Source organism: Coturnix japonica, chromosome 2 (genome assembly GCF_054131305.1).
Source record: "Coturnix japonica strain WE chromosome 2, WE-NBRP24, whole genome shotgun sequence".
NCBI lineage: Eukaryota > Metazoa > Chordata > Aves > Galliformes > Phasianidae > Coturnix > Coturnix japonica.
Genome location: NC_140664.1, coordinates 112494663 through 112514649, shown reverse-complemented (window position 1 = coordinate 112514649; position 19987 = coordinate 112494663). Strand labels below are relative to the sequence as shown.

General features: G+C 36.2%; 1 protein-coding gene across 13 annotated transcripts in view; it reads left to right on the top strand.

Moving 5' to 3' along the window:
• Window positions 1-19987, top strand: part of HDAC9 (histone deacetylase 9) — a 445991-nt gene that overhangs the window by 339062 nt on the left and 86942 nt on the right. For all 13 annotated transcript variants that reach the window (XR_014943025.1, XM_015853723.3, XM_085538530.1 and 10 more), the window contains 5 exons: window positions 2098-2205; window positions 10648-10703; window positions 10949-11036; window positions 15329-15448; window positions 15783-15880. Coding sequence is in view for 12 of the 13 variants with exons in the window: in XM_015853723.3 (XP_015709209.2) it covers window positions 2098-2205; window positions 10648-10703; window positions 10949-11036; window positions 15329-15448; window positions 15783-15880 (470 nt within the window). In the remaining variant the exon portion in view is untranslated. The remainder of the gene's footprint in view (window positions 1-2097; window positions 2206-10647; window positions 10704-10948; window positions 11037-15328; window positions 15449-15782; window positions 15881-19987) is intronic.

The window sequence follows — 19987 nt, the reverse complement described above, 5'->3', positions numbered from 1 at the left end:
AACTTAATCGGCCTTCCTGGAAATGAATCATAGTCCCTTTGAGGATGCAGGCTCTTGCTCGTGCCCTGGTTTACCGAGCAACTGCCACTGAATCATTTTCATCAGCCACTCCTTCATGTTATCCTTAATTTGTTAGCCATAAAAATGGCAAGACAATACTCCTTCCCAGACCTCTTGTTGATATTTCTTTATTTAAAGTACTGCCCTATATTTTTCAAACTTTATTATGGCTTGGTTAAATGGATTTAACCAATGACCTCTACTTATTTATTTCCTTATTTGTTTTAAAAATAAAAGTTGATTCCACAGTAGCTTTAAAGCAGAAGAGAGAAAACCTGAGTTCTAGCCAATTTTAAATACGTCAAGTTGGTTTTTTTTTAGTATTTGATTTTTCATTTCTTGCTGTACTTTCCTGAGTTACCTACTGATATCTGACTTACTCTAATAACAAAAAAACAGAATGAATCAACACATATCAAGCTAATGATGCTTAATTAAGCTTGTGCAATATTTTGAGATTCTCAGTTGAGAACACAATGTGCTGTTATTATTGTCATTCTGAACTTTGCAATGTGTGAAGCCCATGCTTTTTATTCAGGCCTACTGTGAACAGGAACTATTTTCATTAGTTCTGCTGCATGCAAACAAAATTGATCAAAATGACAGAAAGCACAGATCCAGAAAATTGAAAAATAAGATTGTTTTAGTAGCTTGAAATATAATATTGTTGTAACAGTAATGGTGAAAACATTTAGCCAGTGTAGGGAAGATCAAGCTGCTTTCTGTTTCAAATGATGAATCAGAGAATTTCTAAGAACCTACGCAGTTGAGGAGCATTCACATCCATTTTCAAGCTCTTGATTTCTTCCTTTACCTCCTTTTTCTTTTTTTTTTCCTTTTCTTTTTCTAATTTTTTTTTTTTTTTTTTTTCCTGTATTCCTTTTTAAGGAAATTAGGAACAGAAGCTGATGGTTCAAACTGAAAACATGTCTCAGAGTAATTGGAAGTTGTCCAAATAGCATCTGCCACAGTATTTTGTCTATCCCTAAACGTTTTTCTTTTCATGATAGATTTGTGCAGTATGATATAACCAAATGCACTTCTCACGGAGCATCAAGGAAGTCTGGCTGCCTCTACAGATAATTTTTTCAGACTGCTTCACACCATCACGTCAGCTTGGCATAATATCATAGAAAGGATATGCAACATTTCATCTATACTTCGGTGCTTGTTTCAGCAAATCAATAGTTACTAAAAATAGATTTAATAAGTAAAATGTTGGGATTCTCATTGAAGCTGTAGAGCAGAGCTGCTTAGCTGTATTTGTAAGATTTTCTTTATATTCTGTGTTTGAAATACCTTTATAGCGTTTAATCTTTATATAATATTCAAGTTAAGTTTTACAGTGACAATTTCTTGCTTAGCATGCATGCATGTGAAAGAATTTTCTCTGCTTTAACCAATAGCATTCATCTGTTATTGTGACCTACAGCCTTTTAGTCAAAATGCGGCTAATGTCAAAACTTGAAAAATACCATTTTAATTCCATTTTATTTTTTTGTCCGTGCAAAGAGTAACTAGCAAAATTAATAAGCAGTGATTTCAATCGTTAACAAACGATGCCTGTCTGGGTCAGAAAGATAAGAGGTCTTACTGCTTCTTTTAAAGCACATAATGATCCAGGCTGCCAGCCAGTTTCTGTGGGACAGTGGTGCCCATTGCATTGGGATACCATGTCCCTCACCAGCAGCCCTGTTCCCTTCAGCATAAGAACTCAGCTCAGGGCATCTGCTGGCCAGTGAGCAGGCCAGGTCCGACCAATGTAACACTGTTTATAATAAGAAATCTAAACAGGGAATGGCAGCGAGGCATGACAGGAATGTGTTTCCATTGGAGAAGCCCGTGCAAAGAAAAAGCATAAGTAAAGCCATGTCCAGAAGGCCTTTCAGCTGGCCCGGATGGAAGACTGATGTTATTGTACATGGGCTGTCACGCTGCCAGCCCTCCCTCATGGGTTTGTTTTCTCTCATGCTTTCCTTCTCCCTCTCCCTCTCCCTCTCTCCCCTGCCCTCCTCTTGGGGCTGGCTGTTTGCTCAGGTGGACAGTGACACCGTTTGGAATGAGCTGCACTCAGCCGGAGCAGCACGCATGGCGGTGGGCTGTGTCATCGAGCTGGCGGCCCGCGTGGCCTCCCGGGAGCTGAAGGTGAGGTCCGGGCCATGCGGTGGGTGGGAGGCAGGGAGGGCAGGGGGCTGAAGAAAGGCCTTGTTTGCTGCTTTGCTGGGCCATGGGAGGAGAAATGAGAGGATGGCCACCAAAGAGTGGCAGCCCTAGTGGCTCCTCGAAGTTGCTGGTGGGACTCACCAGGTTCTATTTTGCCCTTGACTTTCTGCAATAGCATTGTTCTCCAGAGTAAAGGGTTCTGCGGCCCAAAGTGAAGTTACTTGTAGTGTACACGTAGCTGACAAGTTGCTGTGGATCTGCCTTTTAAAGTGATTTTGTTTTAAATATGACTTAGTCACGTGCACGATCTCAGGATACCACCCAGAGAGGTGGGGAGGCAATCAGTGGGTGAGCAGGGTGTGGGGAGGAAGAGGGATGCTGTTGATGAGGAGATTAATGATCCAGAATACACCTTCCCTGTGGCAGTTCCAGACTGACTGCCCCTTGTTGTTCTGCCAGGTTGCCTCCTCGTTCCTATCTCCTTTCTGTACGATCTGCAAAGAATGATGTACGAAATCCAAATTAACTCCAGTCTAAACAATTTATAAAAGCTCCAGACCTGACGGACTTTGACATTTTATTTGGTATTTTAACGGCCCTATTTAAAGGTACACCATATGCAGCCTGAATGCAGACTTGCCCCAATAAACATTGTTGGAGCTAACATGTCTCCTTAATGAAACTGTTTGTACTCTTTCCAGTCTAAACACTAATGGATTCAGTCCTGTTTCCCAAGTCAATATACAAATAAATATTTTAGAATTAGTATTATACAATGATTTTTTAAAATTCCAATGTGTCGAGAAACTTGGGAATTTGCTTCCTCTATATGTCTCATTTCAATCAAAATATATTAGCTACATATCAGAGGAGAGTTACATATGTTTATGTGTATTTATAAATAGAACATGTATATACATATGTAAAAGAGCATTCAGATGAAACACAGTAATATATCCGTGAATCCAATCAAACATGAGTACTAAACTTTTGTGTTCATTTACTAAAATCATTAGGTAGGTGCTGCACCAACCCCATATCAATCTTGGAATCTCAGATCAAGGAGAGGGTCCATCAGGTTGATTATAGTTTATAATATATAGAAAAGAGGAACAGAAAGTTCTGATACGCAAGTGAGTTGGGCATACTCCATGCTATTCTGAGCATACTTATGCCACTCCTACTCGGTATTTATTTATCTGCTCCTATACTTCCAAGCATGAAACTCAATGACTTAGGTGCCAATGTGCTTGTTGACTCTTTGAACTAACAATCCACATGTATTATTTATGATTTACAGTGAAAGAAATGCATGGAAAAGTTATTAAGGATTGACTGACAACACTAATACTGACATGAGCTATTTTGACAGTCCTATGTTTGCTTTGCCACTGCATACAAACTTGAGTTTTGCTCAGACAAGATGACCTCTGCAACATCATATGGCAGATTGCATTAAGGATTTTATTTATTTATTTTTCCAGTGTGTTCTGGAGCTTTGTACGTGGTGTCCAGGTTGAAATTTTAGCTATCTGTGAGATTTTAGCCTCACAGCTGTTCTAATCTATTTTTAGGATAATTTTAAAGTTAATTTTCCATCTTGCTGCCATTATTCATCTAGAAATATGTATATATCACAGATAATCTATTTCTAGTACAAGGAAAATGCCAATTCTTTAGCATACTTGTGAAGATCTGAGAGAAATAAAGGAAGCTCTCTGCTTCCATCCACATTTATTGAGCAAATATGCATGTGAAGCGACCTTCTGGAGCCTGTACTGTGAGCACTGAGTGGGAGGATTAAGCTTTGATAGGAATCTGGAAAGGTCTGCCACATCTTCAGGATCTTTGGATGACAAAAACGCCTTCCATTGTGGTGCGTAAACTATAACAGCTCTGCAGCATGTAAACAAGAAGTTGACAGCAGAAGAGAAACGTGCTGTTAGTTTTTCCCTGGAAGATTATCTCCATGGATTGTTATCAGATGGTGCACTGTCAGTTTGATGTCATCTTAAGAAGAATAGTAAATTATGAGACAGAACACACGGACTTGTTCCGAAATCCCACAGTTCCACGCAAAGTGCTCCATGTCCTGCAGCTTACATCATCAGACTAAAAACACGCAGCAGGAACTTCCTACATGCAATACTGGGTAACCTTAGAGTAAAACTTCTAGCATAGACAAAGTCTGAGTAAAGAAGCCTCAGGAATGAGAAACTGATTAATTCATTTTAAAACTGCTGTTACGATGTAAGAGCTTTCAAATTTGTCAGCGTAGTTCTGTATAAGCTGCTCAAATATTTGTTACAGCTAGATGTATCAATATATATATTACAGAAGATGAACAAGAATTTCCTAAAATAAAAATGAAATTGTATTTTAGTTTATGGATATACATGCAGGCAAATTTAGATGAACAAAAAGGGTTTACAGTATTGGAGACAAATGTCCTCTCAGCCAAGTTTATAGAAAGCAACAAATATATACTACCCTATATTGACTGGTATAAGACATTCAAAGTCCATTTCAGGAAGGAATGGACTTTTCCATGCTTACTTCACAGTCTCTGTTGATGTGCTGCTAAGAAAAAGAGTACGACTACAAGATCAATTATGAAATATCCTCATTCAGTACTATTACAAGCTGGAGTTAATTAAGTACAGTACCCATAATAAGGATTATTCTGTAGCTTACTTTGTATATCCTTTAAATATGTCAACACTGGTAATGGCAACACCCTTTTCTGTGATGGAATCACTTAAGTGCCAAAAATTTTTAACATGACAAATTTGAAAAAGAAAATACCTACATAATAAGCTATCAAGACCTGGTAGATGTATGGTTGCTCTCTGGTTTTAAGAAACTTTGAATGAATTAGGAAGCAATTTCAGAATAAATAAATAAAAAATAATTAAATAGAATGGAATTTAAAAGAGACCTTGCATTCACTTCAGCTGAATCAAGAAAAGCACAAGCCCTTTTTCCTCCTTATCATATGCATGTATATACAAGTGCAAGCACACACCACATGTAGAGTTACCCCATTGGTAGTCAGGGGTCATTTAACAGAATGAAAGCAGTTGAAATGAGTTTCCTCTATACCAGAATATGATATATTCCTGGGATGGTTCATTCTGATACATCAGGCTGAATTAATACCAAAATAAATCTCATGAGTTTAGCCAGTGAGATTCTGCTGTTATCTGCTGAATCATTCCTGGATAACTAAACTGAACCTGAAATTCTCATTCCAAATGCACCTTTTCAAGGTCTTTGTCCCGCAAGGCTTTGGATAAAACATTATAAAACTGTGTTAATCTAGTGAATAAGCAAGATTACTTTAATTAGTACAACTGTCCCCAACTCTTAATTTTCTACTCTTGAAAGCATTTGTATAAAAATCATCCATTCCTTTTTTGAAACTGCAGCATTTATTAGAAAAAAAGTTCTAGGGGCATAACTAGCAAAATGGGCTGAAAACAAACGTCCTCCTGGTCCTACAGTGTGTTTCCTCCAGTAATATTTCAGGCCAGCAAATTTTCCATGCCTGCTGGAGCAACAGCAAACACCGCATAACTCTACTGGTTGCCAAAGGATATCTTTCCTGGGAAATGCCTTGCACTCAGGTGGCCCAAAGATAACTCTCCTTCTACAGGCTCTGCCCTAGCCTCATTTCTACCCCTTTGTCACACCCTCTGCCCTGAAACACTCTCCCTCTGACTTTCTGAGTAATTTGTAGCAGCCAAAAAAGAAAAACATAATTTTTTCTGCTGGTTACGCTCAATGTTATTAACAATATCTGATATTTAATAAATAGTAAATGTTTATTTTGCTAGTGTTAGAGATCTGATTGATAAAAGATGTCAAAATTACCAATAAAGTCTTTCGGATAGTACTTTATTTCCTTTGATTTTGCAAGTTACAGAATTACAAAGTTTTATATGGAACCATCTCCTAGATACTTTATCCTAGCAATTATGGTTATATTTATATCTGAATGACTATTATTATTTCATATACAAGTACAACTTTAATTATATGTGGTGTGCAGCCTATCTCCATGACCACTCTGTTTTTAAAAATGTTTGTCTGCCTTTTCCCCAGTGTGGTTAGTGCTAGCTTTGGCTTAAGAGGCTGTCACAGTTGCGTACATGTTAGTCTGCAAGCACCAGCTTTCCATGTATATTCTCCAGTACTGTCCTCTTGGACCTTCAAAAACAGACAGGAAACTCTTTGTTTCCATCAAACAGTTAAACATTTAACATCCATTTTTGTGTTCAGAGCTTCTACTAGCTGCCTCTGCAAGACAAAATGATATTCCCTTCTGTCCATTATTGTTTTCTTGGCAAATCTACATACTGCTAAAACAGCTCCACTAAATCGAGTGTTCTTGTTCGCTGCATTCGTAGACCCCCAGGGCCAGATACTGGCTCCTGCTCAGGCACTATGAATAGCTTGTAAAATTGCACCTCAGATACCTGAGGATTGCCTTGTTCTTTCACCAACCTTATTCTTACCCTCCCTGCAGGATGTCATAGCTTGGGATCACATTACAACAGAAGTGACCTGGTAAGAATATGGTTACCATTTTCAGGGTACCACTTGAAGAGGATCTTTGTTGGCAGTTGTGACTGAAAGTAGCCCTGATGTTTGTTATTGTAGGAGTTAGCTGAGTCAGAAGCAGAAACAAGGTTAAAGATAGCACTAAGGGCACTTCAGCGTTTGCACCTTGTAAAGTATACTCTATGGAGCACCTTTTAAATTGGAAGAAATTGGATTTCTTCTAACTTCTATATTATAAATATATTGTGTTATATATATATAACACAAGGCATATTCATTCTGACAGGAGAAGTGGATACATTTCTGTATAATAACTAAACCAGTTTCTAAAAAAAAATGAACTATTAGTTTCAGTCATTTGCTCCTGATTCAGAGCATAGCAAATATAAAAATTTTCTATTAAAAACAATTGAATGTCTAAGAATACAATTTCTGAGTACTGTTAATTTTAAGACATAAGAACTAGATAAGTTAAGGTACTTAGATGTGTAGAAAATAAGAGGTTCTGACATCTGATTTTGGATGTAGACCTTTTAGTGTTGTTCTGAGTTAGCTATCTGATCTCTATGAAAAATAAACAGAGGTTCCTAAGAAAGCTGTCCTTAACATGTATAACTGCAATCAACTAGCGCATGGAACAGAGTTCTGCTGAGAAACTGCTCATCAATAGGGATTGCACTTACCTATCTTCCTGGCAGCTTTTTTTCAGAGGTACATAGCTGGGAAATGCAAAGTATAATCACACAATAGCTGAGACTGGAACTGCCTCTGGAAGTCATCTGGCCAGTAAGGCTGAAACTGGAATGTGCTGCTGCTCAGGTGCCTGGGCTACCAGCCTGGTTGGTGGCTTCTGGTGCAATTGGGATTTGGGCAAACCAAGATCTCCCTTTCCACTGTTCCAGGGCAACAGTGCCCACAGCTTGCCACAGTCACTATGTAACTCCCCAGGGAAAAAAATCCCTAGCTTTATTTTATCTCCTTTTGTCATAGAAATAACAAAGGAATTCTGCTGTAGATGTTAAGTCTCAAACTCTAAAGTAACCTACTGTGTTATGGTGATGTTTTGAATACTATTGTTGGAAAGGTTCAGGCAGCTGCGTAGTAGATACCCAAGCACGATGTAGTCCAAAGTTCTAATGCAGCACCATGCAGGAAAGAAACAACTGCATCACCAAAGGAAACAAGGCTACAATATGGGGATGTACACCTCTATTCGTTGGAAAATGAGTATCCAACTAGTCCTGTGGGGTCACAAAAGGCAGTGGAAAAAGAACAACACTTTTTCTCAGAATTTTGTTTAAGGTTCATCTAAATGGGTATATCTGCCCTATGTCTGTTATGTGAACTGAATTTGAACAGGATTCCTTTTGTTCCTTGCTCAAGTATGTACAGATTTTGGCATGTGTCTGTTTAGGCTTTACTATTTATCCTCAAATTTTACTAAAGGTAAGTTTATAATGACATAGACATGAATCCTGCTTCTAATGCTCATGTCTGTCAGTCAGTTTAATATTCTGTCTACATATAAAAGTGTCTGTATCCTGTTATAAATAAGGCTTTGTACAAAAATGCTTTGAATTCGTGTGTATTGGCTTCATTTTTGACATACTCCTCTGTGTTCATCTTTCTATCTTTAAAGCAAATTTTTGCCTTTCTGTCTACTGTCCTGATCTCACTGTCTGGTATTTAAAAGTTGCCCAATTAAATGAATTTATGTTCTGCTGTGCTAATACATGATGAGCTCATGAAAACTTGCAAAAAAGAAGAAATGTTTCATCAATTACTTGAAAGATTCTGCTAATACTGTGTGCTGACTAGTTTTCAGTGTTTATTAGACTTTCATTACATTATGTGCTCTATCCATAAGACATTGTTCTTATGCGAATACTGAACTTATTGTAATGTTATGAAAGTAAACAACTGAAGCAACAACAACAAGAAAACACCATATAAATGATCACAACAGTAATGGAAGTGTCCTGTGTGCTCATGGAGAACTGGAATAGCTAACTAACTTGAGATCTGATAGTAGAAAATTAGCTATCTACAACAAAACAATATTTCCAAATAATCTTGTCAAAATCCTGCCAGAGATAATCATTTTAGTTATATTGGTCTCTCTAGAGTGCTGATAAATTTAGGAATAATGATCTGTGGGCAGCTCTAATCCTTGCATGGTTTTTGTTTCAAACTCAAATACTGAGAAAATAAAATACAGGTAGCATGAAACTTTCTTTCCAGAAATGCTTTCTTCTCTGACTATTCTTTTCCATATTCATCTGTACATTCCTCTGCATAAATGTACTTTGTCTTTCCATAAATCTAGAAGAAATTTCTTTGTAGAATTCTTCTCTAAGTCATATTTTGTGTGAAAAGGAAATGCAAAAATCAACTGAGAGGCATCAATACTTTAGCTAAGATCATAAAGCTGGTTTGATTCTGAAGACTAATGCAATCCACAATGCCTTTCTTATTGATGCTGTGTTTGATCCCTAGACAATTTATCCTCCAGGAATGCTTGCCTAAATATGAACATATATCTTTATTCTGTCTTTAGTTTCTTTGCCTTTTTCTTCTTGAAGTGAGGATATCTAATTCAAAATAAGGCATGATACAAAATCCCACCAATTCTTTCAATGGTGACCAGCAGAACTACTCTTCACATATGTACTCTGTTTACACTGTAGTTAAAGTTTGTTGTTCTCTGATAGAAGTTTGTCCAGGGCTGCAAAAAATTGTTCAACTGGCTGCTTAGATTAATGAAATGATATAAAATAGCCTGTTAATAACTTTTTATGAAGCAATGCCAGTGAAGCTGCATTGGTAGATAATTGTGCAGAAATTCGTATGTGAGTGAAAGCTGAGAAATTATGTTCATTTCCTATGAGTAAAGGCTGAAACACTAACATTTAACTAGCTTAAGTATATCTAACTGTCCTGTTGTAATCTTGATTATTAGAATATAGAAATATTCCATCCTTTCCATTCCTTCCTCCCTGAAAATGTAGCGTTCAGACTTGTAGTGTTCCACATACACATAGCATTTGCACGAGACTGTTTGAAAATACAAGTTTGGCTGTAACAGTCATATGAAGATTTTTGCTTTTTATTTTGATATATGTGTGATCACTATTTTCATGTCAAAAATATAGCTGAATAGAAGAGACCAGCTATTTGGGGTAGCTGAAATAAAGGGTAATTTTGCTCGAGTCTGTTGCAAAAGAAATTTGATAAGTCCTCCCTTTAATCTAATATGACTACAGTGGCAAAAGGTTTCTTAATCATCACTGTTCCTAATGTTGCCCTTTGTGAAAGGCTCCCAAGTTTAATGTATAGAATGCAAAAATATGGGATATTCATTGCTGTTCTTTTTCTACTGTTAGGAATTGCATGTGTGTGAGTCTGAATGTATCATTTTGTCCATATGGAATGTAGAGTCAACAAGGAATAATCTTTTAAAATATATACTTCTGCCTACTTTCAGTTTGAAGAGACTCAATCTAGAGCAATGTAAGGTTATACATATTTATATCAATAATGAATTGTTTAGCTCTGCTTCCTTTTAAATCTGAGTTTTAGGCAGCAGATTTGATAATAACATCTTTCTGATCCTGTCTTTTCCTCAACTTTAGGTCATGATGTTTGTGTATATGTGTATGCTTGTGCGCATATTTATGCAAGCTTATATACCACTATTCTCACACGTATTATTTCTGGCACTACTGTGAAAGAGTTATTGAATAGAAAAAAAGTGCTCAAGAGCCGCTAATAGATTTTAGTCCAGTCTGCCTGCTGCCCTGTTTTGCACTGAGTCAAGTATTTTTTTAAGCTGATAATTGAAAACCTATCTTGTTCTTACAGAATGGTTTTGCTGTTGTAAGGCCCCCAGGCCATCATGCTGAAGAATCAACAGCCATGTAAGTACCAGGGAATATTGCCCATCTTGGAGCACTAAGGTTACTGGCAATCACCTGTGTTGTGCATGTCTCTGTAGAACTGTAATTGTTAGCAGATGACTGAAAAGGCTTTCTAGGTACTCCCAGAAGCAGATTTATGGCCTTAGAGATCATATAGCATTTTTTTAAAAAATGCTCTGAACATTATTTATAGCTGTTTTCCTGACTGATTTGCTTTCTTATTTCTGTTCTTCTCTATTCCACAGGGGGTTCTGCTTTTTTAATTCAATTGCAATTACTGCCAAATACTTGAGAGACAAGCTAAATATAGGCAAGATATTGATTGTAGATCTGGTATGTATTCTTGACAAGCATCACATTTTCTTTGCATTTAGATAAAAGATAATGAATTTGTATTTATATGTCAGACTTTCCTGCTTTTAATACCTACAAGTAATAAAGGTGTGCATTTCCTCTGATTTTGGGAAATCATTAAAGCCAGGATGGCAGTACTGAAACCATAAACATCTATGTTTCACTTTAATGGTGTTAACTGCAATTTAATGAGAAGAAGGCACAGATCAGGGCAACTTTTATGGTCCTTAAATGAATTGATACTTCCACTGTTAAAATAACCCTACAGAACCCAAGTTTACTTCTCCCTACAGAATACAAACTTTAAATAGTCTGATGTGCTTTGAGGAATGCCGTTGCTTCGGTAACAGAACTGGCCATTTCTCCCAGCTAGCAATGATTCAACTTGTTGTGTAAGCTCAATATTATTAAACAAATCAACAGGTCATTCCTTCTAAGAAGTTTGCAATTCATGTTTGCCAGTTTTTGATGGTTCCCTTAAGGAAAGCTATGTGATTAAAAATCCACTTCATAGGATTAGTCTTGTATTCTAATAAGAGGCATTCTTCCACAATGCTTAATAGTTTTAACAAATGGATTATTTAAATGCAGATGACATTTGGCATGTTGTCCATATTATTTTCATGAATAATGAATTGGAGTTCTGCCTTGCACTTAACGGATCAGCCCAATGCACAGCCCAAGGAAAGTTGAATGCTGATTTATGAGCACCATTTTTGTTTTCTTACAGTTCATGAGGAGGTGTAATAGGGTGTCTGACAAAGCATAGACAGGAAATGAACCCTGGCATCAAAACCTAACCTGTTACATCTGCACTTAATTAATTTTTGCAGGTGATAAAAGATTTAAAGACAAAATATGTTAAAGGGTTTTTGAAGTGCAGAGCTTAATAGCCTAAATCTTGTTCATATCTGCACTCATAATTAAATCTTATTGTGAAGTCATGGCCTTACCATCTAGCACTTTTGTTCAGTTAAACATCCGTCCTGGTTGTTGAAGAGAGCCAGAGAACGGCAGTGTGAGAGAAAGAATAGCAAGGGAAAAAATGATTTGTAAAATAAGATATGGGTAAGTTAGATATTCTTAGGATGCTTTTTAAAATGTGTATCATCATTCTACTTAGGAACATATTTAAAAACTACTAGAAACCATTTGTGAAAAAATCTTTTTCACTCTGTATTGTATCCATTTGCTGACCTGAATCTTAGATTTTGTTGAGCTTTACTGCTATAAATGTCATCAAAAAATGAGCTCTGTGTTTATTATTGATTTTGAATATAAAAATACTCAAAGTTGAAGTTTTGTTAATGTTTCTAAGACTCTTTTTTTTTTTTTTTTTTTTTTTTTTTTACTGTAAGTGTTACATTCACCTAGTCAAGAAAAGAAATCACTTCAATTTGACCTATGCAACCAATAAGCACATAGGAATTCAACTTCAATTTTGCAAAGCAAGGTTAAATGTGCAAATCATTACCTGTGCGAATGATTACCTGTGAGGTTTCTTATGCTTACTCAGAAAAGTAGATAGGGAATGTTCAGCCTCTCTGTCTCTATTCCATTGGCCAGAGTATCTCAGCTGGCGAAAAGGGAGAAATATATGGCTGACACAGATTACTTCATTCCTGGAGCAGCTGCAATCCAGTCCCTAGCCTGCTCCATGGTCAGTGCAATGATGCACAAAAATTCACATGGAAAATTTCTTATATGCATGAAAACTACGGATAATTCTCAATCCAAACTGAATGACTGGATAATGTTAATAGTGATGTTTCTGTGTCCACCAACAAAATTTGGGCATCTGAAAGAAATAGCAGAATTGCAAATGTTAGATTTGAAATTACCCTATAGGGTTATGTTTTGATAGTGACTAGAACAGCAGGACCCCATGCTGCTTGGCAGCTATGCATGTTACCACAATTTAAATGTTAAAAAGTAATGTTCAATCTGACATAATAAACAGAATTCTAGTTAAAAATAGAGTATAATCTTCATGGTCACTATGTATTCACACAGAAATTCTTACATTTAAAATTTCCTTGTTTTCTACACAAAAATAAAAGGTCTCTCAGTCGTGTTTTCTTTCCTTATTTCACCCTTTGAATAAATCTTAATTTTTGAACTGACCTATGTATCCTGAACTCATTTGATCTACTAAGGGCAGAATTTGAACACATTTCCCAAGTGGTAACATCCACAGTCTTAAACAATGCATTCCTTTATCTAAACAGAGAAGCTGTTGCTCTTGAAAGCAGTAACCCTCAGTGGAATTAAAGTTTAGACAGAAAAGCTAGCCTTGAGATTTCAATACTAATAATAAAGCTCTGTCTGCCCATTTAATTTGTTTTCTTGTTGTTTGAAGACCATTATAGCAAGAATATATCCTAAGTATGCTTGGAAAAGGACTAATTAAAATCACAAAATTAATTACTTCTACATTTTTAAGCACGGTGTCTGCAGAAATATCTATATTGCCACCATTGCTCTTCAGATGCTTGTTGAATCCCTGGTCCCAATATCATCCATACCCATTTATATGCTAGCAAGAGCTGGGTCTGTGTTGCAGTAAACTGATTAATTCTGTCCCATATGAAAACTGGATGTGTATCTGGGATTACATCTGTGGCTACAAGCCACACTTGACTTCATTTGCCTACTAATACGATTCTGACTGCCTTCAACCCTCCAACACCATCACACCAATGTGTGCTGCCTTGCACCCCTAACACACAGTTTTGCAGTGATTTCATCCTCATGGTTTTTTTCATGTAATTTCAGTTGGGAAAAAAAGTAATCATCACAGTGTTAGCCTCAGTAAGTCCTAGAGGAGACCAAGTCAAGATTAATGCAGTTCAGATGAGACTCAATTTATGCAGAGAGCTTGGAGCAGTGTGGGTGAGAACTGTGGGCTATATCAGCTGGCAAAGAGAACACTCAATGGGCAATTTTTGCTGTGCTCTTGGCTCTTTAGACTTAACTTAACTCTTAACTCTCAGGTATCCTATAGAAAATGTGACCATTGTTTCTCTGACGCTTAAATTTGTTTCAAACCTTATAGTGTTTCTAAAATACATAGTCTGAATGATAGCGTCATCATTCAAAGTGCTTAGTCTTGCCTTCAAATTCTGTCTTTATGTCAGAAATTTTAAATTGATCAACTAAAGGTGGAGAATGGACAATGTATATAATTTTTCAAAAATCCCAATAAAAAAAAATACAAAAAAAGTTTAGTTTTCCTTCACCAAAGAGTTTTCCACTTTTGCTGTAAAATTTTGTGTATCTGAACATACATTAAAGTAGTATAGCTGCAAAAACAGAATTTAAAAGTAAGAAAATTCCATATATTTTTCTTTATTATACAGATATGCAGCCAGATTTTTTTTTTATTTTATTATTTTTTTCAGTATTTTATTTAATGACAGAATTTCTTTTCTCTGGCATTCTATAATGTTCAAAGTATGGACACAGGCCAAGGTCACTCCTTGAGTGTGGAAGGCACCATCCTATCGGTCAGATAATTTAACAGCTAATGAGATCATATTCCTATGTCTTCAACTGTTGCCGTCACGATTTTGTAAAAGTGAAGTATGAAGCCCTTTCTGCATCTGGCAATTCTTTTGATGTGGATCTAACTGCTGAGGGACTGCTAACTGAACTGAATGTTTCAAGAAAGCCAATTTACTCAGCTGGTCGCAGAGCCCTTGACCTCAATAGTGGAACTTGGCAAATCAATGAATACACTTATGTTTAGTGTTCTGTCAAGAATTGTGAAAAAGCTCTGTAAACCATAGATCCTTCTGCAAAATACTAGTTTGTAGTTTAAACATTAGTCTTTCTTCAGAGGCCAATGAGGCTAGTTAATTAAGCCTGAGGGGTTATGAACTGTTGGCAGTTAATAAGTCATAAAATTCCTCCATAAAACAGGATGCTAGATTCCATCATTGAGGCAAGGAGTACAAAGAGCTGGTGTATAAATATCTAATTGTACAAAAGGACTGGGATTTCTCAATGACTGCTCATCTGGAGTCTCCAGGGCATGCTCGCTATGGTTTCCTGATTTTTAGAAGCCAGTTTAAAAAATGAGTGCATTAAAGAGTAATTTGCCTGAAAGTTCAGGAAGTATGGGGTGGTGAAGGGAGGGGGAAAAAGAAAGACAAAAGAAGGGCAAGGGAGAGGGAGAGAAACGGAGAGAGAGGGTAAAAGAAAGCAGAACTGAGCTCTCCACACTGAGTTGGATGTTATTACATTTGTCATCTGTTTTCTTTCTCCTTTAGGATGTTCACCATGGCAACGGTACACAGCAGGCTTTTTATGCTGACCCCAGCATCCTGTATGTTTCCCTCCATCGCTATGATGAAGGCAACTTCTTCCCTGGCAGTGGAGCCCCAAATGAGGTTAGGTTTATTTCTTTAGAGTCCCATTTTTATTTGTATCTTTCAGGTAATTGCATTGCATGATTACCCCTAATTTTCTTGTCCTTCTCTGGTTCTTTAAATTACACCAGATTACCAAATTGTCCACTGGGAGCAGGGAACCAGTGAAGAACAAGTGCATAACCCAGAGCAGTCCTTGTCAAATAAGGCTGGCTGATCTGACATTTTGTTTGATGTTTGTTTCTAAAGCACACTTCAGATTTTTTTTATTTTTTTTCCCCTCCTTTCCCTCTCTTTCCCTCCTCTGTTTTCCTCCTTTTTACTTCTTTTTGGCATTTTCTTCCTATTTTTGCAGGTTGGAAGTGGCCCAGGTGAAGGTTTTAATATAAATATTGCTTGGACAGGTGGTTTGGATCCTCCCATGGGAGATGTTGAATATCTCACAGCATTCAGGTTGGTACATTTTCTTTTAAAGTTTGAAAACTGGTCGTACAACATATACACATGAATGACTGTAATTTTGAAAGACAGGAGAATGGTGAAACTCATGGTGAAATTGTTTTAATACTGGTATCCTGGTATGTGAAATCTTAGTAAGATTAATAAATGGGTAGTTCAGTTGTAGTTGTCACTCACATAGAATTATAAAAATAATTTAAAGAAAAAATTAAAAAAAAAAAGTCTAATGATTTGATCATTCATTTTATCATTATCATATTATGCCATTAAAATGATTTTGAGCTTCATAACTTCTTTATCTACAAAATTTAAGTGTAAGCAATGATACCAGACAGAAGAAAAATACTGTACATTTGATTATGGTTATGTGGAAGTACAGCATGTACAAAGCACTATTAAGTATGGTCCAAACTTAGTGGTCCTTTTTTGATTAAAATTTTCATCATGGTGCTCACAAATTTGGCCAACTGTCATTTTCTGTGAATTTCAGTGGAAATCTAGTTACTTAAATGTGAAAATTGTGAAACGTCTCAATAAGAATTACAGGAAATGCTGCATGCAGTGTTTCTCTTTGCTTTCAATAGTTCATTATAAATGAAATTTCATTCTCCCATAGGTGATTCATCATAATCTTTAGTCATATTTTCATGGGACTGGAGGAGATAGAACCACTTTGAAACATGCTCTGTTTGACTTTTGGTAGTCCTGTTTTACACAAGTTATTTCCTTTCACTTTTCAGCAGTTCAGTGGAAGGGTTTAGTGAGCACTCACCTCTCATAACTGGATAAATGACACATGTCTGAAAAGAGATTCCAATTAGTGAAAGCTGACATGCTGGAAAGGCAATGGGACAGCTTCCATATCAGATCACGTCCAAGAATTCTAGTTTGAATTAATGAATTTGCCTTATGAAGACTGAGTTATGTTCTTTACAAAATACATCACAAACAGTATAAAACACATTTTTTGTTTACTTTCTGAAGTACTCCTGTGTTGTCCATGCAATAATATGCCAAGGATCTGATAAACATGCCTGAATTGAAAGTCCCAGCCCTAGATACAGAAATGGCCCAGCACATTCACAGTGCCACACAATCATGGAAAAAAGAAAAAAAAAAAGGCATTTGCCTTCACATAATATAAGCCTAAACAAATTAAAAATCCTCTATACCTCCTCTATACCTTGATGTTGCCTCAAGCTCTTTCCAAGACCTTTGTAAACTTCCAATGTATTATAATACTTTGTTGAGAATTTATGGAACTGGGGACTGAACGGTTCTGATATTAGTATCTGATATTAATGTCTGATACGATCACCCCAGACTTCTTGGTCTAGATGCAATGTAAGCCAGTAATGACATAGGTAATGTGACCACGTTAGAGCTGTGGAGAATGATGGTCTAAGAAGACTCATATAAATGACTACAACTGAAAAAAAATCTTGTCTAACATGTTCTTTGCAGTTCTAGTAAAGGGCACACTCAAGAGCAGTTTGAAGCAGCTCATACTACTGTTAAACATTTCAGTCTGCAAATGTTTTGCCTTGAAAAATAATGCTATTCAGAAAAATAAAATCCATGTAGACTTCTACACAATGACTAATCATTAGCAGGCATACCACTAAAATAAGTGTTTAATTATATATTTTTAAAAGCAAATAAATTCAATGTAAGGATTAAGTTCTCCATTAAAAGAAGTGCTGATTGTTCGAAATTTAATATATTTTAAAATTTATCAATAGTAAGTAATAATTATTATAACTAATTTCAAATTTAAATAATTTTAGATGCATCCAGTTCGTATTTTAATTAATGTGGGCAAGACTCACTGTTAAATAGTTAACTGCTATTTTTACTTTTATTTTTTTTAGAAATATGTGCTGTTGACTAATTACAATACATGCTGCTGTTTTCCATTTTTCCAAAAGTACTTGAACAACAAACAGGAAGTGTTTCCCTATGTCCTAATCTCCTTTTCACGCAAGCACCATCTTTGTACCATCTGTTACACTTTATGGATTTTTATGACTACTATGGCATCAGTGAAGAAAAGAAATTCATAGCATGAATACAAATGTCTATAAATTATGTAGGATAAACCAGATAACCATGTTCTCTGGGTTTGCACTGAGTGGTAGGTAAATTTACAATTACTAATGGTGAGCCAATCTTTTTCAAGGAATCTATCCCTGCTATAATCCAAAATACTATAAAAGGTGTAGCATGCATTATGAATTTGGCCAGGACAGAATTATGAGACTATGGTCAGGAATTAAAACTCCACAGTGCAATCCTTTTGCCATAGGTAGGAAGGAAGGTAGAGTCTTGGAGAAAACCAGTAGGAAACTTAACAAACAAGCCAGCAAGTCAGCTGTTGCTCAGGAGCTACAACAGGTCATTTAATATGGAATTATGCAGTAAAATTTGTAGTTAGGAAAACGAGCTTGTTATCTTTTTAATAAATTTATTTTAGAGACAGGATTATGCCGTTGTTCTTAAGCAAGAGATGGGGAAAGCATTGGATACCCTCATTTATGAGAAAAATGAAGAGACAAAATTGAGAGACTATCATCTCTTCGTATTTACTCCTGAGCAGGGAGAAAACCTATACAAGATTCAGTCCCTAGCAAATGCAGAACACTGTGCTGTTAATGTTCCCTTCCAACGTTTCCTTCCTGATTGGACATCAGGAATTGTTCTTAGGGAATATACTTCTAGAACTGTACAAGCATTTGTACACACACACACATACACACAAATACATGTAGCTGAGTAGTTGTAATTTTCAGCTGCATAAATGACTACATAGATCTATTTGGATCAAATCCTGTTGTGACTTAATGAGATTTCACCTCATTGTCTTCCTCCAAACTATCCTAGAATAAAAAAATACAACTGTGTAAAAATTCAAGACAGTTGGAGATGAATTAGAACTGTACCACAGAGTAAGAACTTCAGTAGAATGTGGTGACTTCTGTGGGACACAAGTAGGAAACTGGACACTGGTTTGAGTTTGCCATTTAGTTGTCTGTGCTACATGGAGAGTCTTTCTTGTGTTTTTAAACTAATTTTTTTTTTTTTTTTTAAGTGTAAAATCAAATTTAAATGGTTTTAGACATGTTAAAGATTTTATTTATAAAGTTGGGTTTAGTTCCATTTATGTTAAGTTTCAAGTAAGAAAATGTATATACTCATGTTAACTACAAGTAGTAGAAAATGTAGGAGGCAGAAGTTTCTATAGAACCAAATAGGAGTGCATTATTTCATTTTGCCAGAAAAGTTTTGTTTGATGTTTAGCATAGTTAAGCAACTGTTGCTGTTTACTAAGATGATTCTACGCTTTAGTTTATGGGAATGTAATCCACACTGTTCTGCCAGCAGCTGTAGAAAAGAACAAGAGGGATGGTCAGATACTCATATTCAAATAATTGCTTTCTTAAGCTACACATTATACCAGGTGCTTTCAGTGAAGGAGACAGAACGTCTGTGTTGTATGCACACATATGTACATGTATGCACTCAGAATTTACAGATGACAGAAGAAATCTGTTTGTGTAGAGCAAAATATAGCAGATGCAGGAGGAAACAGAAACAAATGTGAGAGCTGAGAAGAGTGAAGGAGAAGCAAGAGACAGAAGGAAACTGAGTGTGCCTTCCAACTGCTTTGTACTGCTTTTATTCAACAAAGGAGTTGTAAATTTAGTTTAACCAGCCAGTATGCTCTGGCTGTTTTGCTCTGCTCCAGAGTAGCGTAAAACAGCCACAGCATATCAGTGAACCTGGCCATAAAAGCTTACATAAAATGAAATGTGTGTGTTTCTTGGAATTGTTAGAAATAGCTCATTACAATATTATATCTGAGGTTGATTTTTAGCAGTCATGTGTATGATTTTAATACAGTGAGCATATTCAAAGGCATGAGTGGCACTATGGTGGAGTTAGGAATGAACTTATATATCAGTGGTTTAATTGTAAATACAACACAAAATTTGTAAGTAATTCAAAATAATTAAAAGAAAAAAATTAAAAGAGAGAGAATTCAAGATCAAAGTTGTATTTGAAACCAATTATGTTGAAGCATAGAAATAAAAGAAAATAAGG